The 25,009-nt window shown below is 39.8% G+C and overlaps 2 protein-coding genes across 2 annotated transcripts; both read left to right on the top strand.

Annotated features, from left to right (window-relative positions):
• Positions 1 to 739: 739 nt before the first annotated feature.
• Positions 740 to 3,331, top strand: LOC124111036 (patched domain-containing protein 3-like). Its single transcript, XM_048384637.1, has 3 exons — positions 740 to 1,909; positions 2,030 to 2,239; positions 2,474 to 3,331. The coding sequence occupies exons 1-3, from the start codon at positions 907 to 909 to the stop codon at positions 3,136 to 3,138; spliced, it is 1,878 nt and encodes a 625-aa protein (XP_048240594.1). The 5' UTR covers positions 740 to 906; the 3' UTR covers positions 3,139 to 3,331.
• Positions 3,332 to 5,610: 2,279 nt separating this feature from the next.
• Positions 5,611 to 24,041, top strand: LOC124121722 (fusarin C synthetase-like). Its single transcript, XM_048384635.1, has 6 exons — positions 5,611 to 5,825; positions 5,980 to 6,140; positions 6,256 to 6,459; positions 6,889 to 7,070; positions 8,293 to 8,467; positions 15,690 to 24,041. Exons 1-6 carry the CDS (start codon positions 5,623 to 5,625, stop codon positions 22,277 to 22,279), a joined length of 7,515 nt encoding a protein of 2,504 aa, XP_048240592.1. The 5' UTR covers positions 5,611 to 5,622; the 3' UTR covers positions 22,280 to 24,041.
• Positions 24,042 to 25,009: the final 968 nt, after the last annotated feature.

Here is a 25,009-nt window from a genome sequence, read left to right as displayed (position 1 = left end):
ATCCTCTTCTGGATATTGTCGATCTCTCCTCATCATGTCTTATCGAGTTCTATCCTGCATTTCGATAAATAGTTTTGACATAGCCTGAAATGAGATGCCAAACAATTGAGGTCTATGCCAATAAGAGCGTTGGGTGATTTTGTTTGTAGAGCTATTGTGGTTGTAGTTGAATAGCTAAACCTACTTCAAAACAATGCAGTCATTAAAAAAAAGAGAGGGACGATGTCCTATATGATAACACAAAACGTAAGTTATACCCGGTGGCATAACGCTGTGTCTGAGTAGTTTGAAGGAGTATTCTCAGTCATTGTGATCCACGCACAAGTTGTCTTCGGATGCAAATGTGTAACAATCTAAGGATTGAAGCATTATTAGCACCAGCTTCCTCATGTATATCTCACGATTAAAAGACAAAGACAGGCTAGGATATATGTGACCAACCGTCAAAACTGTGGGATAAATGCATAGAGTGAGGCAGGATATATTTTTGAAATTTGTAAATTTTACTGTAAATATTATATTTATAAATAGTTATCCCATCCCTCCAATCCATCCCCACATCACACTTACACAGCCTGTCAGCTCCAAGAAAGAGAATGATGAGGCAGAGTGGGTCAGGTGATCAGCACACGTACGGCAAGCTGAATGAGATTTGGGTGCATGACCTAATTGAGAGGTGGTCGCCATGGTGATGCAAGGGGTGTTTGGGCGAATGAAGCTTAGAAGCTGGAAACTTTGTTTGGGACATATCCATACATGGATCGGAAGAAGGATAAGATGCATACAATGAGATAGGATAAATAATTATAAATATATAATTTACTGTAACATGTCAATTATTGTATGATTTGTTAGTGCAAAGGGCTTAACTACATCATTCCTCTTCTTACAGGTAGCAAGAGGGCCATGGGTTGCTATAGTGCATCAACAACAATCTACAGTAGAATCCAAGGATGGTATAGTGACCGTTTCAATACCTATGGACAGTTTGTTGGTCGCAATAGGGTTACTTTCATATTCCTATCCCTAGTGTTCTTTGGCTTTTTGGGCATTTTGGGCCTGGGGGTTTGGAAGATGGAATATGAGTCTGACGTGGAGCGCCTATACACCCCCATCAACAGCCAGGCTGCTCAGGACAGAGACAAAATGAAGGCTAGTTTCCCAGACCGTACAGGAACAAACTACAACACCTACAGTCTGAGCACCCAGGACAGATACGGGGAGATCATCACAACCTCAGAAGGAAACATCTTCTCAAATAGCAGTATTGGTGAGATGAGGAACTTGGTAGAGACAGTTAAACACTTTTATGTGGATTTTCAAGACAGGAGATTTTTCTACACGGATGTGTGTGCACGCGCATCAGACGTGTGTGTCATCAGTGGTGGCTTCCTCTTACAAGATGACTTCCTACCCTCTCTTGAGCAAGGGAACGTCACCTACCCACTATGGAACAACATGGACATCTCTTTCTTTGTAGCAGGTGTGAATGTCTCGGGCGAGGTTCTCCAATCAGCATCAGTGATGAAACTCACCTTCCATCTGCGTCAAGACAATGACATGATGCAGGAATATGCTCTCCTATGGGAAGATGCCTTTATATCGAACATGTCATCATTGTCTGCAAGATACTTCCCAATTGGTGTGTCCTTTGCCACATCCCAGTCGCTGGGGGATGAACTCAATGAGAATACCAATGAGGATGTCTTTTGGTTTTCACTGTCCTTCACATTGCTCACAACGTATGCCAGTTTCGTCTCCGGCGGAGATTGTGTGTCCTCAAGAAGTCACGTGACAAGAGCTGGTGTCATGGCCGCTGGGTTGGGAATCCTTGGATCGTTTGGACTTATGAGTATCTGTGGTGTCAAATTTGTCAACATTGTTGGGATAATGCCCTATCTTGTTCTGTGTGAGTATGACATGGTATTTACAATACATGAAATAATCTTCAAAAGTAGTTTTAAAAGAATGATTATCTTATGTGTTTACATATAGTACCCAGGTTAATGAATTTGTAATCTACTTTCAGCTGTTGGTGTTGATGACATGTTTCTGATGGTATCAGCATGGGCTGACACAAACCAATATGGCGATGACTGGGATATACCGAAACGGCTGGGTCATACTTTCCGATTGGCTGGTGTTGGGATAACTATCACATCTCTCACTGATCTTGTCGCCTTCCTGGTTGGATATTCATCGGTGTTCCTAAGTGTGAAGAACTTCTGTCTCTATACCGGTGGGAGCATATTTACACATCAACATTAATATCTAAAACTATCTTTGGTAGACTGGTATAATTGGTGCTACTAAATCTGATGACAGAATGTGTTGTTAAAATATTAATGATCACATATTTTGTATGTTCACACTGTTGGTTGAAAATTAAATTTACTGGTATCAAGTACACAGGAACATCCATGGATATGAAAATACCTCATTTTATATGATTTCCCAAATTCAATTTTCACAGGTACGGCCATCATCTTTTCGTACATTGCTCAAGTGACGTTCCTGGCTCGATGCCTTGCTGTACATGGACACCGTGTTGAAAACTCTCGCCATTGTGTGACATGTCAACCCGTGCTCCCAGTAGAAGAACTTAAAGAGAAATCATGCATGTTTCGTTGCTGTTGTTCAGGAAAACCGCCTAGGGACAGACAAGACTCTTTGCTTGAAAGACTGCCACCACTTATTTTGAAGAAATACCTTTTAACCAAAGGTGGAAAAGTACTAACAGTAATAATATTCTTAACATATATAGGAGTTTCTTTGTGGGGAGTGACCAAACTAGAACAAGGACTTTTTCTAGAAAACCTTGTACCGCCAACGTCCTACTACTCTAATTACAGTGTAAACAATTATAAGTTTTATGGAACACGAATTCCTGTTTCCTTTGTTATTACAAAGAAAATAAATTATTTTGATGAAAATGTGACGCACAACTTTCAAATGCTATTTCAAAAGATAGGCAATGATGACAACATGAACAATGCAACACAGATCTGTGGACTTCTCGATTATGTGAATTCTCCATATGTCAACAGGTTATCAGTGTCTGATTTTGTAGCCAATTTCAAGTCATTCATTAATGCCAGGCAATATGCAAAAAACGATGTTGTGTTTAGTGAATCTTAGCACACTATCACTGCTCTAAGGTGTTACATGATCTCAACGAATGTCCCTGACTCGATGGATCAGGCCAACCTAATGATCCGTATGCGACATCTGGCAGCTGAATCACCATTACCAGTATTTCCTTATCACCCAACGTTCATTTTCTTTGAACAGTTTGTCTCAGTACTGCCTACTGTTTTACAGATGTTAGGAATTGCAGTCGCAGTCATGGTCATTCTCACTGCACTTTTCCTCCCCCATCCACTAATCGTGGGCCTGGTATGCATCAATATTTTGACAATTCTGCTTGGAATCTTTGGTTTCATGCCATTGTGGGACCTGAGTCTTAGTTCCGTCACCATGATACATTTGATAATGAGTGTTGGCTTCTCTATAGATTTCACAGTTCATGTGTCGACAGCTTACATGTTGGCTGAGGGGGAAATACGAGATGAAAGAGTTAGGCATGCAATAACACACGCAGCTGGGCCCATCTTTAATGGAGGATTATCAACATTTATTGGCATACTTACATTGGTCAGATCACAATCCTATGTGTTTCAATCTTTTTTCAAAATCATGATATTTGTAATAGTCTTTGGTATGGGAAATGCCATTTTGTTAATGCCAGTTATGTTATCCTTAGTAGGTCCCATGCCAGAACGTGACCATTCAAGTCCTCCTAATGTTAGTGAACAGGGAGTCAATACTATATGTATGGTTGAAAATGAAAGTGCACCTGGAAGTGCTTCGAGAAGAACACGTTCAATGTCTATCAATAATAGAAGTGAATGTAGGATTTGAAAAGGGTCACTTTGAAACCTGCTTGGAGGTTTTACATTTCAATTGTAATACCTTGGTTTTACAATTAACTTTTTTATAAATATGCATCTTGATGTGAACACAATCAGCAAAAGTTCACGGGCTTTCCCCTCGCTTGCAGTTTTACACTTTCAACCAAATCCTCTAAGGCGTGTTTTATCCTATACATAAACAATACCAAAAGTGATCACACAGTGATCATCTGGACAAAGAGGTTTCACTTTATAGATAAACAAGATAAGCAAGAACTTCAAGACAAGCTGGACATTTGTCCAATATAAAGTCGTTTTAACTAGTTGAATCCATTCAGAAATGCAGAGGGAATTTAGAAAGCTTGTCAGATCATGATGATTATTAAACAAAAAATTAAACTCATATTGTATGGTTTTAAGTTAATAATTCGACATGATATATTAAGCAAACAAACACCATCAAGGCTGCATTCAAATATGATTTCATGAATGATTTGTCCCACTTTTATCATTCTCAAGATGTGACCGAACCTAAAACATTATTTCAAAGTGCAAAAGAACGTTAAGAGATATTCCACCAACCAGATGTCCCCATAACAAATAAGTGTTTGCAACATAAAGTAAATGATATTATATGCTAATTGGATTGAAACCTTTTGTTTTGATCCTGATGATTTAAGTCACATAACTAGATTATGTTCTTTGCTTTATTCTGATATTTTCATATGATTTTGTAGCAATTCAATAAAAACTGTGTAACTTTGCCGAAACCTTTTTTTGTGTTATCTTTTACAATTAGCTACTGGGTGTATTTACCATTTTTGTTAAATCTTCTTCAAAACCATCAGTAAGCTAAGAAGTTCAACATTGAATGTAGATCCAGTTTATGGAAGCATAGATTAGATCATCTTCCGTTATCTAGTGCATCATATCTCAATTTTATTTTGATACATACAATGTACTTGATAAATGATGAAAAAAAACAGCTGTCAGAAGTACTCTCACGAGCAAGAGACATTCTTTGCTAAGTTAGAGATAGGAGAAAGTGGAAGTTGCGACGTCACTGAACCAAGGCTCAGGTGGCGAATTGGTCCAGGGTATATGTCATAATAATATGGACATATAATACAATGTGTATCGAGAATCACTTCATTGAAATACTCTTGTAACCATTTAATATATTTCATCTAAGAACAAGGGAAAAGCTGTTCCGTAAAAAATCATATAGTTGTACTCTCTCAGATCAAATATGGAACAATCATTGACATCTATTGAAAGTATTGATTAATGCAATAGTTGACTGATTGAAATCTTTTAATAAGTAAACTATATGTTAGAAATGTTATATTTGGGATAACACTTTCTGAGTACAGTACAGATTCTCGTACTTTTTATGGTTGAGTCCAATCCGTGATTCGAACCCATACTGCCAGAGTGAAGCACCAAATCACCAGCACACAAAGTCACCCACTCCACAAAATGAATGTCCGACAACTGGTAGTCTTGATCCCATACTTTGTGTACCCCTCTGACATGTGTAAATTGGCATGTCTCCCATGGCCAAAAGTTATATTTGGGATAACACTTTCTGAGTAAAGTACAGATTCTCATATAAACTATATGTTTATTTGCTCTTCGAGAATCGGTATTGCAGCATACAATACAGAAACCATAAGAATATAATTTTTTGGCAGTTACGTCAGACTGAGCAATGGCTGACGGAATAGCCATTATTGGCATTGGGTGCCGGTTTCCTGGAGCCACCTGCCTTGAAGAATTCTGGGATATCCTTGCAAAGGGAGAGAACCATGTGGTGGATATTCCCCCTGAGAGATGGAACATGGACGCCTTCTTTGACTCTGATGTCAATGCTGTAGGGAAGAGCTATGCTACAAAAGCAGGGCTAATAAAGGAGTGAGTATGAAAGCTATATATCAGTTCGATTGTTTCATAAACAGAAAATCACAAGTTTAATCTAACATTAGTCAGACTGTCAGAACCAAAGGTCATAAGGGGCGATACCTTATGAGTATACAACCCATAAAATAATAATATAATATGCCTTCAGCTTTGATCACTTCGACAACAAGCTATTTAAGATCAACGAAACCGAGGCTGCCCAGATGGACCCCCAGCAGCGCCAGGTGTTGGAGTGCACGTACATGGCGCTGGAGGACGCTGGCATCACCAGACAACAAATAGCGGGACAGAAAGTGGGAGTGTTCATAGGTTTGTTCATTTTCAATTTCATTTCCTTTGCATATCACGCTTTTGGCAAGTTTACAAATGCATTACCAAACAGAATAAAATTATTGTTTAAAGAAACCTCTATTTTGCATTGCAGGTTCCATGAATGTGGACTATGGCGAAATAATCTCAAACACATCACCAGACGTTACCAACCACACCGTCACTGGACAGGCAAGTTCTATAATATCCAACAGGGTATCCTACGTATACAATCTGACGGGACCGTCCATGACCATAGACACAGCATGTTCTTCATCCATCGTGGCCATACACCAGGCAGGACTGGCACTCAGAGCAGGTGAGTGTGAAGCAACTTCCATTAAACATAATAACATGTACAAAACAGCAAATCATGAGATAAGCAATGGACATGGACTTGCAACAATGGGATAAAAAGCAGTTGTAAGATTTGAATAATGTCAGGGGGTAAAAAATGACATGATATAGAAGATCTAAATTATTATAAATTCACCTAAGATATCAACGACCATGGATTATTGGGCAAGCGGCATTCTCATCTCATAGAGATCATACATGAGTGGATGATACAGTCCAAATATGTAGCCTTTTTCTTTCTGAATATCTGCCTTGTTTGAGGGCTGGGATCAAGAATATTTAGCTTATGACCTGTTCTGAATATTCGACACTCTATCGACTGTATTTTGATGAACAAATGTATACACTTTTATTTCTTACATTCTAGAATGAGTACATTAATCATTTTCAGGTGACTGTTCTATTGCAATCTGTGGAGGGGTGAACCTTTTAATTCACCCAGCATATTTTATCAAGTTAAGCAAAGCTAGGATGTTGTCTCCCACTGGACAGTGCCGTGCCTTCTCAGCAAATGCCGATGGTTACACGAGAGGAGAGAGATGTGGAATCGTCATCGTGAAACTCTTAAGTCAAGAAAGTCAATTGCACAGTAAAATGTGCAATGAGATCACACATTTAAAAGATTTTAAAACATGCACAAACAGTCACGGATGCACTTGTGCGCCAGCAGGAACCTCACATGCACAGATGCTTTGAGCTTAGCAAACGTATGAAAACAAACAATATCTCAATGAAGAGATGCAATAGCTCATTATTTGTGGCAATAGAGGATGGGACGTCCATATCACAAGTCTGAAAGTGTCATTGTGCGCCTGTTGGACTGGTATCATCAAACCAGGGGTATTAAAATGAGACCTGGATATGGCAGGCCCAAAATCACGACATCACAACAGGATCGTCTCATTAGATTGTCCTCTTCAACTCATTCAAATCTGCCCCAGAATTCAAAGGGAGTTTCATACTATGACATGAAGATAAATTTCAGCACCAACAGTTTAAAAACAGGACATCCTTCACGTGCATTGATGTTTATCTGCTCACCATTGGAAGCAACGTTTAATTTACGTGGGTAAACACCAGGGTCAGGCTGTGAGACACCATGATAACTGATGAGTTGTGATTGCCTGCAATTCACAGATGGTAGAAAAACGTTGTTGCTTTTAAAGGTGTAATCAGTATGCATGACCTACGATTATGGAACATGAACGTTATTGGGCAGGCAATGTAATGATGTGGAATGGGATTACACGGGAAAGAAGAACAGATAAGATTTAACTGAACAAGACCTGACTGGCCAGCAATAGGTTGATAAAATCTTACGTATTGTTGTCCGTTTCACATGGAATGTCGGCAGGAATTTTGAATACAAAGATCATAACGCAAGAACCCATTGTGTCTAATCATCACTGATAATCTTAGCAGATAGGGATTGGGACTTCAAACTTGACTCTCAAATCACAAGACATTTCCCCAATAGATCATCAGGATGTATTCCAGGAATCCAGCAACAGCTATCAAGGCCTGCTTGGGGTAACCCTTCAGAAGGAATGGCTGGTAATTCTAAGGAAACCATTTTCACTCCAAACGACAGTTTGCCTGCAAGATGTCGAGCATGTATTGCCCTACATGATGGACATACCTGATAAACCACCCATAATATTTCCACAGTCAACCTCCACCATGATTTCATGCATTCCATTAATTTTAGTTGAATAACATAATGCTATAACCATAAACCTAGAACCCATTCCACGGGGAAAAACATAAACAGCCATCCCATAATTATGTATTTCAGGCTTTGCATGATGGTGACAACATCTGGGGAACTATTGTGACGGGATTGAATCAAGATGGCCGCCGGGTTACGCCCATCACAGCACCCTCAGGGAAACAACAGCAGGAACTGCTCAATGACATCTACACTCGACACGGGATCGACCCAACTGAAGTAGACTATATTGAAGCTCATGGTAGGTTTGCAACATTTATTAAATATAATCTTGAACTGAGAAACAGACATAAAATGTTTTGATGCAAAGGTGTGAAATGATAAAGAAGACATACATTTTATCAAAACTGAAAGGTATTTTTGGTCTTTTTTTTAGCAAATATGTTACAGACATGATACATATATATCTCCTCTTTTGTCAGTAAACGCATACATGTTATGAGATTTATCCACAAATGTGTGTGCACAGAATATTGTCACTATTGATTGTCTTGAAAAAGGCCTTTATCCGTGTTTGAATGCAGAATAGAATGCGAAACTGGCAGGAATTCACGATTTCCAAATAGGCATCCAAACCACACTTGGCAAGTAGATTAGAACCAAGCCAGGACGAAAAGGCCACGAATCACCCTCTTGTAACTCTTATACTGGTACCGCCAGGCTTCTAGAAACTGTCCCATCCAAAAACTTCTTGATGGAGTCCAAAGCCCTTCTGGAAAGTTCCAATCACTGCTGATGACTGCGGTTCAAATCTGGTGATGATAGCCCTTGATATTTTTTACCAGTTGCTCAATATTTTGCTGCCAATGACAACTACTACTACTACCACTACAACTACTTTCAACAGTTTCTGTCAATAAGTAACTTATATTACTTACGGATATCAATATCTTATATGTAACAAAAACATTTTAAAACTTATCTCATCTCACTCTATGCATCTCATCCTTCTTCTTCCGAAACCTTGGGTGGAAACGTCCCAAAACAAAAGTTTCCAGCTTCTGAGCTTCATACGCCAAACAACCCTTGCATCACGATGGCGACCACCCTCTCAATTAGCTCATGCGCCCGAATCTCGTGCATATTGAGAAAATATTTTATTTCTCAAAACTCTACGGGAGTTCGTCACACTTCTTACACCAAATGGCAAGGATCAACAAAAACGTCTGGCCTGTGAGAAGTGCCGTCAAATGTTTTCTGTGCAATTTATGTTACGACTGTCAGGGGAGAATGCAAGCCCACGTTCAGATGCAAAGAATGCTCACATCTTTCACCAGAGCCTTTCAACAATTACCAAACAGAGCACGGACCTTCATTGTCTGAAAAACCTAAACTTACAACCAAGGCTAGCTTCTGTCCATCCTTGAAATCAGTGGTGAAGCAACCAACCCAAGCCACCGTAACATCGCTTATAGTGAGGGACAATGTTGTTTCAGACAGTTTTGTGGACGAGGAGATTCGCGCCAGTTCCTTCTTATCAACAAGTACCAGCGATCGATCCACTGCTACGAACTCCCAGGATAAGCCTAAGTTGGACACACGTATGGTACTAGCAACAAACAAAGGTCGCAGTTCGACCGGTCAACTCTACTTCAACCAGCTGTAACTCTTGTGTGGATCAGACTATCTCCATCATAACCACCGCAACTATTGTCGAATCGACTAGAAGTACAATGTCAACATCGACCTCAGAGTCACACCTTAAGGGTCAACATTCATAGGAAGTGTTGACATCGAACTGTGACTCTCAAGATCGACCCTTCAAGAATCGACATTCCAGATGTCGACTCTAGAGTCGCATTCGAAGGGTAAATTCTCTAAGGGTCAACATTCAGATCATTTCCCTCATCTTCGATCTTCACGAGAACAGACTTCAATGTCGCACCAACCCTTGAAGCAGGAGGGACTTTGTCAGGATAAGAACCTCTACAGATTGACATTCCATGTATCGATCCTACGAATATGGACATGATCGCTCCAGGTCTACTGAACAGCATCGAAAACACGATCGATCATATTCTTCGGACTCAGACTCATAATGTCATTCCTTTCTTCACTCATTTCAACATTATGAATACGACATGAAGATCGAGACAGGGTTACATGGTATGTCTACCATGGCCTCTTCTCCAGAGGTGGACGCTGATATTGCCACCATCGCCCCTAAACCTCTCTCCACAACATCGGTTATGGATGATAAGGAACTTACACATCTAGATGTCACCATCAGAATAACTCTACCCTTGTTATCTACCATATCATCAGCGACAGAGGCGATAGACATTTACGTGAACTTCAAGAGGAAGCCTGCATCAGAGGGACCGTAAATCTAATCCAAAGTAAATTCCATGACGTCATGGATCTTATTACACATCAACTGGGATCACTCACCGCATACAGAGGCCTACTTAACTACTGTCATTGGGAAGAACATCTTAAGGTTAGACTCTTCCATATGCTATGGTCCTAGCTATCCCTATCCCTGGTCATCCCCCTATCTATTAAACAACAGAACACAGGAGACGACTCAGGAAGTTACCAAGTAAACTCACTTCCAGGTGTAAGTAGACTTACTGAGACTTCAGAGGCATCAGTTGGAAGAACAACAGAGACAAAATCGCAGACGTCCCCAATTTAATCAATCCCATCAAGACCTCCACAACATAGTTAGTGGAAGAGCAAGTTCATTTCATGGGAGAGAACTAGGTTACAGAGTCTCTACAGCCAGGATGGTTACCTTCACCTCCACAAAGGACTCCGGAGAATTGCCCATGAAGGTCAGTCATGCTCTTTCGCACCATCATTCGACAAGAGGACTACATGGTCAGCCTGGATCTACAATTGCAAGACGCCCTCCTGCACGTGGCTCTCTTTGACACAGATCTCGTAAAGATGTTCGTTCAACCTGACAGGTGGCAGAAGATAAACGACTCGTGGCTTTGGCACTCAGACAGAGGCTACATCTTCGACAATGGCATCAGTTGCTCGGTCTACTAATGTCAGCTCAAGCTCTCAACAAGAGACGTTGACTACAACTATGGCCAATTAAGCGTTTTCTCAAACCTAATCTCCAGATCGACGATTGTCGGGTCCCGATTCACCTCCTGTTGTGCCTGTACAGACATCTGCAATGGTGACTATACAAGACAAACGTCTGCTCCAGAGTTCCCCTGGAACCTTTTCTACCAATGCTTCACTTGTTCCTGGATGCATCGACAGTGGGTTGGGAATTCAAGGTGGTTATTCTAGCAATCTCCCATTGGGCAGAAGAACTTCGGTCATCACATCTCATGATACAGTCAGAAACGCCTCAGTCGTTTGGTACATCATCAAGAGATATCCACCAAGTCAGCCTTCCTGCTGACCCTGACGATGGACGTCTTTCATCTGATCGATACTCTGTACATCAGCACCCAAGCTTGACACATTTCGGGAGTCAGCATTTATACATGGCAGACTCCCTGTCCCATCCGCATCAACCATCCTCCACAGAATGGCGTCTACATCCGGAAATCTTCAACGGGATTTGCTGCTTCTACCATTACCAAAAGATCGGCCACCAGTTTCAACACAACTCCTCAAATGTGTCTCTCCGATTCTGGGAGTACGATGCTTTGGCCATATCATGGGAGAATCTCAATGCTTACGCCTTTCCACCAACAGCGCTTCTACCATCGGTGATGCAGAAGGTGTTTGCCACGACTCACCTTTGCTTGATTTTGATCGTGCCTTACTGGCCAGCACGCAGCTGGTTAAATATGTTGGTAGACCCTGCAAAGGGAAACCATCCTCCACTTACCTTCCAAAGAGATCTTCTCCTCCAACCTCACTCCAACCTACCACATCCATCACTGACACCCTACATCTATGCACCTGGCCCATCTCCAGAAGTCCTAATCGCAAAAGGGTACTCAAGGCGAGTAGCAAAGACAATCACAGAGGCTCATCGTACTTCAACCAAATCCTTGTATGACCATAAATTGGAAGCCTTAGAGGGATACAGCCGAGGCAGGTCTATCAGCTCTAACTAACTACTGCTACCCTACAGCAAGTTGCAGAATATGCATCTTCAATCCACCTGGAACCTTAAGGGTTCAACATTATCTTCATATTTAGCAGGCCTAAATTTGGTCATAGCTTTAGTCCCAGAACTTCAGGCTCTTCTCCGCTCTTATAAACTCGCCGACCAGTCGTCCAGATTTTGTCCACCCAAATTGGATTTCAACAAAATCCTTCAACACATGACATCAGCAGAATACGAACCACTAGAAGAAAAAGACTTCAAGCAGATTACTCTCAAAATAGTTTTTCTCCTAGCTTTGGCTACTGCTGTGGGGTCAGTAAGATACACGCAGTGGATGTCATCAGGATTCGATTTGAGAGGCACAGCCATGGAAAGGTACAATTGTGTCTGCGATGGGATTTCATCTCCAAGAACCAACTGCAGGGACAATGGGACCGTATCATGGGACATATGTAATTGAAAACATGATATGTATCACGGCACCAATCGTAATCATGTGGTGTACGGTATATATGCAGTTTATGAATAGCATTTCTCACAATATACGGCAATCAGTGATTTCAACAGTGTTTTTGTTGAGTTGGTCTTGCTTTCATCTGGAATCTGGTTGGTTGTTGGTTGGTTTCTTGTTTAACGCCGCACTCAGCAATATTCCAGCTATATGACAGCTCTGTAAATAATCGATTCTGGCCCAGATAATCCAGTGATTAATATCATGAGAATCGATCCACGCAAATGGGATCAATGACATGCATCAACCAAGTCAGCGAGTCTGACCATCTGATCCCGTTGGTCGCCTTTTACAACAAGCATCGTCGTCTTTTACAACTAGCATGGGTTGCTGAAGACCTCTTCTACCCCGGATCTTCATGGATCTCTTGAGTCTGGATGACAACGATCGTGTAAAAACCCTGGTAATGGTCACAAATATTTTCAAGTGATGAAAGTAGTTTTTTGTCGTTTTCGTCACATGTTTTCTTTGCCCAGTAGCAATGTGTTTTGGCAAAGTCACACTTGTCAGAAAGCTCCTCATGCCGAAGTCACTCGATCTATGAAGCTTGGCGGGTCCCATGCAGTGACACAGATTCCCCGTTGATTGGCATGCCAAGTGTCGTTTACATAATGCCATCCATATTTTCTGTATGTTTTTCTCTAACCAAGCCTCAACTAACAAGAGAGCGGGCGGACGAAATAAAATATATTACTTATTATAAAAATGTCTATCAATAATTGTGTAAGTTATTTTATGACATTTTAACAAAAAAAAGTTTAAACACTTGGTACTAGAATCTAGTCTATGAATTAATTTATGATGTAGATCGAGTCGCTTTGCTTCAGAAACGAATTATTAATAAACAACTGAAGAAAGATAAAGTTGACCTGGTGCATGTGCAATGGTATATGTAGTAGTATTACTTTCATTAGATTTTCCACCTCGGCAGGAAAAATTGAGACACGAAATTAAATTATATATTATTTCACGTTGGAATGGAGATAAAATACGGACAGCATCACATACTTTGAAACGATGTTCAGATAAATATTTGTTCACATTAATTCTGTCAAATGCGTGAACATGGATTTCAACATTATTTTCATCAAGTTTATTCAGGTCACTGGCTACACAGATCATCCTCTCTTATAAACTACTTCGACATGAACACATGTTTGGTCTCGAAGCTCAAAGCAACATTGTTTCTCTCGGATGCATTTTTTCTCCATTCATGAGGAGCATCTGTCATAATGTCAATGCCTCAACAATCTTCCTGGTCATCAGCCTCATTTATGGCATCATCACAAGATTCCTTCTAAATACCCACCACATGATCAGGGTTACGACCTTGGGATAAATTAATAAATTAATCTGCATTTTTCGAAAAGAATGTTTTCGTTAATATTATTTTTTAAAAACATCCAGTACATGGTACTTTTGGATTGCACTGTAGGTTTCTTTTATTACTTTCTAAAACTTTTTGTTTCCCCCTTTCTGACCGTGCGATCTCCCAGCAGCCACGCCCAATGAGCGCATCAAAGTTGATTGCTGCTTACAACTGTCAAGAGCTTTGCAAGTTTTCTTGCGTCAATATGAGCAACAAAACATTTTCGCGTGACGCTTAATGTGACGGAGATTTGTTTGAGATTATCAGGGAGCCTTTGGTCATTTTGACTATGACATTGGTGACTTTATCGTGGAGAAAGTTCTAATTCAAGATGACATAATTCCGATCGTCAACTCGAATCGACAAGATAGCGCCTCTCTTCCCGCATTGCAAGTGCAACAGAAACTTTGACAAATTCTGTGCCGATTCTTGGGATCTTGGGAGTGAATCAGTGTCACAGCTAGATTTCATTGTGGAACCAGATGAAGCCGAATATGTATGTTCACACTTCTTTTCTCAACCATGTGTGACAAAGCACATACAATGGCAGTTACGGAAACGGTGCGGCCACCATGTTGCAGAATATCGTCGATTCAAAAACAGTGTGGCCCAAACTTCTCGGACTTGAAGAAAAGGATATTAAACGTTGCAGCAGATGAAGGATTGGTGTGGACAAAACGGGAAAAGGATCCCAGATTGTATTCTAAAACTTGTGTGCAATGTCTATCCAAATCCTTCGAACCAAAAATACATGGGACAACTGTTTCTCTAATGATCAAACTCAGTTTTATATGTGAAAATTCTGTGAAAGGAAAGGAAATCCATAATTAAAGTTGTCTTAGAATATGTGTATTGGGGTTTCGTTTATCGTAAGTACAATATGGCCTTGATAGGCCTAATTTAGGTATAAACATCAAGTATATTTAGTTACATATTTATTAGTTGCTTATGTGCATTATTATGTTAATACAAGTGACATATTCATATATTGTAGTCAAGCTAAGAAATATTGGCACAACTCCTGCTTAAATTAGGCCCCTTCCTAAATACTAGTTGAAAAATCTGTGTAATAATTTATGATTTATAAATATAATCTGATTATTGTGTGGTATATATCTAACTGTTGAATCCAAATGACCAAAACTAAACAAATATCTGTAATTTTCGGATTGAACTGAAATAATCTTGTCGTCAATTTCGTATTTATGTATCATTACTGCTACATTAACTGAAACTGTTGTTCTGCTGCTGTTCTGCGGTACAAATATACCAAACAAAACACTTTGACCACAAATGCATTAAAAGTGTCACATGTACACATGACCATGTGCTTTGCTATTTATAGCATAACTGTAAATAAGCTCAGCCCACTGTGATCGATGCAGATGCGCAATCACAATCGATTCGATTTTTTATGATAAAACTACAGAAACTTTATTGACTTATATCTAGATATAGAGCCATTGCGGTATCCAGCGTTAGTCATTCAAGTTGATACAAAGTTTGATGGTCAATAGTGATCACATTTGAGTTGACCATTGCAAACATTATCTTTTCAGGTACTGGAACCAAAAGAGGTGACCCTGTAGAAGCTACAGCTCTGGGGACCTTCTTTGAGAAGTATCCTCGCCAGCGTCACATTGGTTCTGTGAAGACCAACATCGGCCATCTAGAGGCAGCAGCAGGTGTTGCCGGACTCATCAAGGTCCTGCTGATGATGAAACACAACACAATCGTGCCATCACTACACTTTGACAAACCCAATGAAGCAATTGACTTTGAAAGGTTTCGTTTTGTAGTACCAACAGAAAATACTGACTGGAAACATCATAAAAAGGTTGCATGTATAAACTCATTTGGCTTTGGGGGTAGCAATAGTCATGCTGTTTTAAAATCATTCACAATGGAAACATCAGTTATGAGAGACATTTCCTTACCAGTTTGTTTCTCTGGCTCAAATGAGAAAACATTGAACAAATCAATGACACAATTCATTGAAAGTGGGAACAGTTCCGCTTTCAGTGATGTTGCTTACACTTCATGTATGGCCAGAGAACATTTTGCATTCAGAAAAGCTTTCTTTGCAAACAGTCATTCTATTCTGAAATCTAAAATACAGGAAGAGTTACAAAATAGAAACCATCCATCTCCTGAAAAGGGAAACATTAACATTGTGTTCGTTTTCTGTGGCATGGCCACAGCATGGGAAGGAATGTGCAATGATCTCATTATTAACAATGATCATTTTAACAAACAGATTTTGGAAATTGACAAATCCCTCACTAGGTTTGTTGACTGGTCCTTGTTGCAGCGGCTCCAGGAGTGTGATGATGTGAAAGATCCTCAGTTCGGGCCAATAGCCATCTTTGCTTGTCAAGTGTCTCTTGCTCATCTCTGGAAATCCTGGGGGGTGAAGCCTGCAGCTGTTGTAGGTCAGTCAGTGGGGGAGGTGGCTGCAGCACACATTGCTGGAATCCTGTCCCTGGATGAAGCTGTGAGAGTTATCTACCACAGGACGCGGATCCTGGCTCAAGCATCGGGCGGAAAGATGATGCTTGTCCGGAATGTTGACACTGAACAAGTAAAGACAGCCTGTGGGAAGTATCAGGGACAGGTAGATGTAGCTCTATACTACAGCCCAGTCTCATGTACTATCAGCGGGGATGAGAGAGCTGTTCTGTCAGTCAAAGAGGATTTGCAGCTTCTGTTAGGTAGTGACACACTGTTTCATGAGCTACCTGTAACGAGCGCATTCCACAGTAGCTACATGGATTCAGCAAGATTTGAGCTTGATGACATATTATTCGACATCAAGACATCAAAGATGACAAGTACATTTGTGTCGACAGTTGATCAAGATATGGATGAAACCACAGTTGCCTCAAAGAATTATTGGGGCTTGAATGTAAGGAGTCCTGTTAGATTTTCTGATGCAATCAAAAAGGCAACACAAACATCAAAAATCAACATTTTTGTTGAAATAGGTCCACGACCAGTACTTAAATCACATTTAAATGACATTTTTAAAGATTCCGCTCTCACTGTTACATCAATTCCTTCTCTCCATCCAAAACCAAGTTACAAGGACATTCTAGAGTCACTCCTCCTGCTATATGGAAACGGAGTGAATGTCAAGTGGGACACTTTCTTTCCTGATAAGCTGCATACAACAAGCTACCCATTTCATGTCTTCAATTCCAAACAGATGTTACTGGTATCTGAAAGTAAACAACAGATGCTACAGGGTAGGAAGGAAAGTATAGGAGATCACTTGTTTCTCAAAGGCAGCATAAAGTCTGGATCAGCACGCTTAGTCATTGATCCTCAGACATTCAAGAGTGTTTTTGAACACAAAGTGAAAGGAACTATCATTGTACCAGGTGCGGTGTATGCTGAGGCAGCGCTTGCTTTAGCAAGAATGATTGACATGTTCAGCCTCTGTGCAATCAGTGTTTCTGTGACCTTCAGAAGCCCAGTCAATCTGAAACCAGGAACAGCGACAAACCTTGATATAGAACAATCTCACAACGAGGGTGACGCCAGTATTTTGAGTACATTTGTTTTAAAGAAAGGAAGTACAATCCATGCAAAAATAGTAATAAGACAAACACCAGTGGACTATACTCCGGAGAGAGTGGACCTTGGGTCAATCAAAGAAAAATGTAAATGCAGCTTTACTGGACAGCAAGTATATGAGCGTTTAGAAAACGGTGGTTTCAGCTATGGGGAAAGGATGTCCATCATTTCAGCTAGCCAAACAGCTGAGAATGAAAGCCTTACATTACTTGAAATTGGGCCTCAACTCCAGACAGAGACACAACATACAATTCTTCACCCTGCAGTAATAGATGGCATGTTACAAACAGCTGCAACTGTCCAAAGCGCCATCAAAGATACGCTTCCGTACTCTTTGGAAAATTTGGTGGTCAAGAGACAGATTGAGAGTAAAATGCTTGTGCATTTGAAAGTGTTGAATGAAAATGAATGGTGTGTCTGCTGTACACTGTCACTGCTGACAACTGAAGGGTATGTCATTGCACACATTGGGAAGTTCACATTGAAAGCCATGGGTACAGATACATTTGATGTCAGGAGTGTTGCATACACAATTGAATCAGAAGAAGTTGAACCTGATCATGAAACTGTATGTGACACGAAAGCGAACCTTGTCATGTTTAGTGATGAAACATCTGTGCCTACAATCTATCCATGGCCTGTTCATGATATTACCACTTTACATGAAAATAGGTCTGTTACAGACCTTCTAGAGTCATCTGGAATATTAGTCATGTTTCAAGCCAAACCTGGGGTTGTTGACAATGGATTGGAAGTAGAGAAAGAATTGGAGGGGAAAATCATGCCTTTAAGATCTCTGATACTTTACATGTCACAACATGCCATCAAATCACCCTTGGTCATTGTCACAATGGCAACAGCATTTGACTATCAGAGTCCAGACATAAGATCCCATGCACTTGCTTGCATTCATGAAGGTATTCGGGCATTTATCAGATGTGTTCGAAGGGAATTCCCAAGGCTGAATGTAATATCACTAGATCTGAATATTAGAAACATGGACCAATATGATGGCAATACCATAATGTCTGAAATATTGCAAGTCTTGAAAGTCAAAGGCCATGCTGAATTTGAAAGCCTTCATGGAAGCATATCTGGACAGAAGTTTCAAATGGAACGCAACTCAACGCCTGATTTTAGACTGGAACGACAGAGGAACAGTCTGGACACTATTCTTTATTCGACTTCTTCGGATGAAATATCACATTTCTTCACAATATCACGAAACATGCCAGAAAGGGGAAAAGATGACATTTTGTTTACTGCACAGTCTGTAGCAGTTCACTCTAAATTCCTGTCTGAACAAGTTCTGCTATCTCTTGACAAAGGAGACCACATGGGAAGCAGCAAGGGAAGTCCTGTTGTCACATATGAATCAACTGGCTTTGCACGCAGCAATAGCAAACAAAAGAGGTACATGGCTTGCTATCCACACCAAGTGGGATATCAATGCTATGTCCCAATGAAGTTCATGTTGAACGTCAAACACTTAAGCCATTTTCAGACAGGGTATCTGTTGAAGCTGTACTGTCTATGGCGATTGTGTGATGAGTGCAAAACAAAAGATGTCATTATACTCTACACACAACAGACAAGGGAATATGCAGAAGTGATGGAAATTTTATTGTTGTCAAAACAAAGAAGGAAAATTTCATTAGTGACTCAAGAAGAAATACCCAGCCACCAAGGACACCATGTAGTCATATCAACTATACAACTTACAGAAGAACTAGCACAAAAGGTTGTCATTGCATGGGGCTGTCTTGAACAGCTAATATCTTTTGAGAAGCTGATGCCACTTAAGGTGATACATCTCCTTCAGTCTGTAAAGCCAAGATTAAACATAGCAATTGTCAGAACCCAAGAGGTTCTTGCTTTCAATCAGATGGATGAACATATTCCAAAGTTGTACATATGGATAAAGAAAAATACACAAAATGTCAGGAAGATAAGCCTTTGGTTCAGGGATTGCAAAGACAAAGCACTTAAACGCAAGATTGCTCCTATCAACATTGCTGAAATCCTAGAAACATGGGAGTTCAATATTCAAGAGAACAATAGCGTCACCACAACACAGTTGAAGATACCCGAGATTCTCTTGTTTGACAGACGGGGAATGTACCTTGTTGTAGGTGGAATGACAGGACTAGGATGGGAATGTGTCGTGTATCTGGCTTCCAAAGGTGCTGGGTGCATTACAGTTATCAACAGGCGTAAGCCAGATCCAACCAAACAGGATGAAATGAAGCATGTGTCCCAGATCTATGGATGCACTGTTACATCAGAACAGGCAGATGTTCAAGATATCAAAGCAATTAGATCAGCTTTGAAGAAGCTGGGAACCCGGTTCCCTGCCTATACTTTGAAAGGGGTATTCTTTGGAGCTGCTGTTCTGAAGGATGGAATCCTTCTGGAAATGACGAGAGACAAGTTCAAGACAGCTTCTGCCCCAAAGGTTGCAGGATCGTGGAACCTGCATCTCCTGACAGAGGAACTGGACTACTTTGTGCTGTTTTCATCAGTAGTATCAGTCTTTGGAAATGCTGGACAGACAAACTATGGTGCAGGGAATGGATTCATGGATGCCCTAGCTCATGTCAGGAGGCAAAATGGCCAGAGTGGACAGACTGTAAACTGGGGCCCTCTGAATATGGGCATGTTGCAGGAAAAACATGCAAAGCAGATGGAATCATCTGGATATGTGCTGATACACAAAAGACGTATACCAGATTGTCTCACGCATATCCTCATGCTGAATAAACCACAGATCATTATGTGTGGCCTTCAGCTGGTGAAATTTGGACAAACTCTTCGCAAGGAGGGTAACGTGGAGCTAGAGTCTCGTTTTAAATCTGTTTTAGCACCCCACATGGCGGCTGTGTCTTCAGCTTTACCAGAAACTGTGCAAAAACTTGACTTGGATGCAGTGAAAAAAGAACCAAAAGTAGAAGCAATGGCAAAACTACTGAAGTATGTAAAAGCTGTAGTTGTTGAAGTTGCCATGTTGGATGAGTCCTCTCTAGACGTCGACCAACAAACCAGAGAACAAGGTGTTGACTCGATGAATTTCATGCAGATCACTGGGAAAATCATGGATGACACACATGTGCAGTTGTCATCATCGAATCTTATTGTAGAAAATCCATCGGTGACTCAACTCACACAGTACATTTATGATGATCTGATGAAGAAAGAAAGTTATGGTCAAGCATATCAAAGTCCTGTTGAAACCAGACATTCATCGACATCTGATTCTGTTTTGATCCCAGGTGAAGAGTTTGCACTTAACAATTATATAAGAAACCCAAACCACATATCACATTTGATGATTGTTGAACTAGAGCTGCCCGATATTGCTGATCACAAGTCAATGAAAGAAATCCTCCAGGAAAGTGTCAGGAGACATCCAATTTCAAGGACAACCTTTAATGATGTGAATGGAAAAGGAAGTAAATCACTCCTTGATGCAGATGCTGACATTGACTTTAGGATAGGGAATCTGACCAATCCTTCTGAAGTTACACGTATCACAGAGGAAAGATTTTACCTCCATCAACAGGGCCCAATACGATTTATCTTTGCTGAGGGACACCCTCCCCATCTCATCATTGTCTTTCACAGAATTGCCTTTGACTACCAGGGAATCATTATCATCATTAATGAGATAATGGATTTGGCTCAAACATACTCAAAGGGATCTTCTTTCAGCAATGTGCCACTTTTACCAGACAGACCTATTGGACCGGAAATAAGGTCTGTACTTGAACCAAAATATGATACTATTGCAGTATTTTGGAAGCAGAAGTTGGTGACGGTTCCTCGCATATCACTGGCAGACAAAGCTGAGACATCCCAACCACAGATGGAAAGTTTTCGACAAGAAAAGAGCCTGACTGCTGACATGTACCAGAAACTGATGTTGTTCTCGAAAACGCAGAAGTTGTCTATTTTCCAGTGCCTAGTTGGACTATTTCAACTCCTTTTGTCCATACAATCTCATCTGGAAAATGTGACCATATTGACCTATATTGATCTGAGAATCTTCAGCCCAAGAATATCTACATCAGTTGGCCGATGTGTAAATTTTGCAGCCCTCACCTGTGGTCTGAAACAGTTTGATCAGATGACTGCTGCTGGCTTCCTAAATGAAAATAGCAAGGAACTGGATGAGTGCAAAGAAAATGGAATATTCCCTTTTGGAGACTTGGAAAAACTCACATCACAAGAAAATGCCAGGAATATGACCAGAAACTTTGTTATATTTGGTGACGATGAAGTTTATAACAAGAATAAAGGCAATGATTTCCATGAGAATTTTAATCCCACTGTGACAGAGAAACTGCTGTTTGGACCAGACACAGAGTTGTATTTTGACATTCTCACACGGAAAAAGTCTGAATCAATTGTGATTTCACTGAATGCAAGGTCAGATCGGTTCACCAAGGAACGCATCAACATGGTTATTGATGCATATTTTGGACTGTTGACAGACACACTTCAAGATCCGGATGTTACAATTACCAGCTTAAGCAGTCGACCTTACATGACAAGAATAAGGAGTAGTAAGATCTGAAATAATGTGTTATCCTAAGTTAACAAATGATGCCTCTCAACTGCAGACTTGAATGACAGCTTATCTAACGTAATGTAATGTAGTGTTTACTCATAATACTTCTTGAGCTGTCAAATATGAATCAGGGAGAGAATGGCACATTTGGTGATTTGGGGAAGAACTTGGTCAATCTCCAGAAGTGATTGGTATACTTAGGTAGCCTAAACACATCCCTTGAAGAAAACCTTCAATATGATGGGACCTATAATGGTCAAAACACATACTGAGGTTTTGCAACAACATCCATTTCACTTCCTGTCATGATTCACAACAGTTTGAATTTCACAATCCTTACACAATCTTAGTGTTAGAAGTTTTCATTTTCTTAGTGTATGATTGTTATATGTATTAAAGGCTCACGTTTATATATGTTTCTTCTCAGTGTGTGATCACAAAACAATCTCAGCTATGGTACAACAGTGCTAAGATCACTTTGTGGATACGACCCTGTCATCGATAGTTTCTAATCCAATAAAATGTGTAGTCATTCTTGTTAAAACTTGACTTACACGATTTATTCATTCATTCAATATGATGTAAGCTCTGACATGTATTATGGTCCCATTAGTGTTAAATTATTTGATTTGTTATTTTACACTGTGATCCAATCTGTTGTATCATAAAATTGTCTCTACATGCACACATATATTTACCAGTGTAAGTAACTAATGGTCTAATCTGACAATGCTGGTGCAAGTAGGTCTTATGTGACCAAAGTTGCTAAATGTTTACAGCAACTATTAGCTCAACTACCCATGTGGCGCACAAGGCCACGGATGGTTCAAATAATATGTAATAACGATGCATATATCATGGGATGAACATCGAAATCTTGCTAATGCGTTACGGTATTTCTTTATATTTACATAAAACCTATACTGTTCGGTGTATATATGAATTTTCAACATTACAATTTGTTCGATAATTTCAATGAAACAACTCACGATTGCGGATAGATATTTGTTAGCCTCTGTAGACAAGAAATGATAAATACACTTTAGATTGTACAGATTGCTCATGCTAAACATTTCCAAAACCATTTTATTGAATTACATTTTTTTCACATCATTTACCCAGTTATTCTTTCCTTTCACATCATATTCCATCATCATTTATTGGGTATCTCGATGAATTCATTTTAAGGAGCATCAGCCAGTACTTTATGGCTTTCAGTTGTCAGTATATATATAGAGGACATCTAGCACATTCTCCGTAAACCATTGTGCTAGATGTGTTGCTTTTAACACCAAGAAATTTTTAACATGCATATAAGTGAACCTATTTTGATATCAGTAAATTGTTTTAATCCCCATATTTCAGCACCGTAAAGTAAAATTGGATTAATTTTAACTTCAAAGATCTTAAAGAATGACTTGTAACGCCGTGATATAACTGGAATACTGTTAAAAGCGGCGTTAAACCCAACTCACTCACTCTCTTGTAACTTACATGACGAAAGATTCGTATATTCTTCATATACACCAATTAAAATCTTTTTTGCCTGTACTGACGTAGTCACATTCAAAGTTTCAACTTTAAAGGCCATTTTTTTTTTGTATGAGCTGTGTGAATGAATAGGTATTTAAGTAGACTGTCCACTAAAATTCAGTGCAGTCTATGAGAATTCTGACCTTGGTTGGACGGTTTTGGTTTTGGGGTGTTGTCCCAAAATTTTTGTGGCGTAACTTACATTTTATTTGAGTATTGTTTATACTTATATTCGTGTAGCTTGATTATGTATGTATAATATATATATATATATATATATATATATATATATATATATATATATATATATATATATATACATTAATATTTTGAATTGACAATAAAAAAAAGCCTTGGAGACAACGACTTATGTTTATTTTTACCTCATTAGGTAAATATGGCACAATTGAGTGAGTAGGGAGATATTGCTTTCTCAGCATGATTCAAATGCAGATGATAGTATAGAGGAAACTCCACGTGTGATCACCAATTATTTTATGTCGCCCTAAGATCTACTACTACTACTACTACTACTGCTACTACTACTACTACTACTACTACTACTACTAGTATTACTACTACTACTACTATTAGCATTACTACTACTGATGATGTTAGTACTATTACTTCTGTCGTTGCTGCTACTGCTTCTACTACTACTACTACTACTGCTGTTAGTACTATTACTTCTGTTACTACTCCAGCTACTACTACTACCACATGCTACTCCCATCCGTACTACTATTGCTCCATCTCCGATACTACTATTACTCCTGCTGCTGCTGCTTCTACTAGTGATACTGCTACTACTTTTGATTACTGCTACTACTACTACTACTACTACTACTACTGCTGCTGCTGCTACTACTATCACATGCTACTCCCACCCCTATTACGATTCTTACTTCTTTTTAGATTACTGCTACTACTACTACACTTACAGTTACTACTACATTACGTCTACTACATGTGTACTACTGCTACTACATTTACGTTTACTACTGCACTACTATTACTTCTAATGCTACTTGTATCACACATACTACCACCCCTACTACTACTACTACTAATTTTGCAGCTACTGCTACTACTAACTACTTGTACTACTACTGCTACTACTACTAATATTGCAGCTACTGCTAATACTACCTACTTGTACTACTAACTACTTGTACTACTACTACTACTACTTCTAACTACTAC

This window comes from Haliotis rufescens, unplaced genomic scaffold (assembly GCF_023055435.1).
Source record: "Haliotis rufescens isolate VD_foot unplaced genomic scaffold, xgHalRufe1.0.p SCAF_5, whole genome shotgun sequence".
In the NCBI taxonomy this organism is placed as follows: Eukaryota; Metazoa; Mollusca; class Gastropoda; order Lepetellida; family Haliotidae; genus Haliotis; species Haliotis rufescens.
The sequence above is the reverse complement of the archived record's forward strand: the minus strand, read 5'-3'. Positions and strand labels throughout refer to the sequence as shown.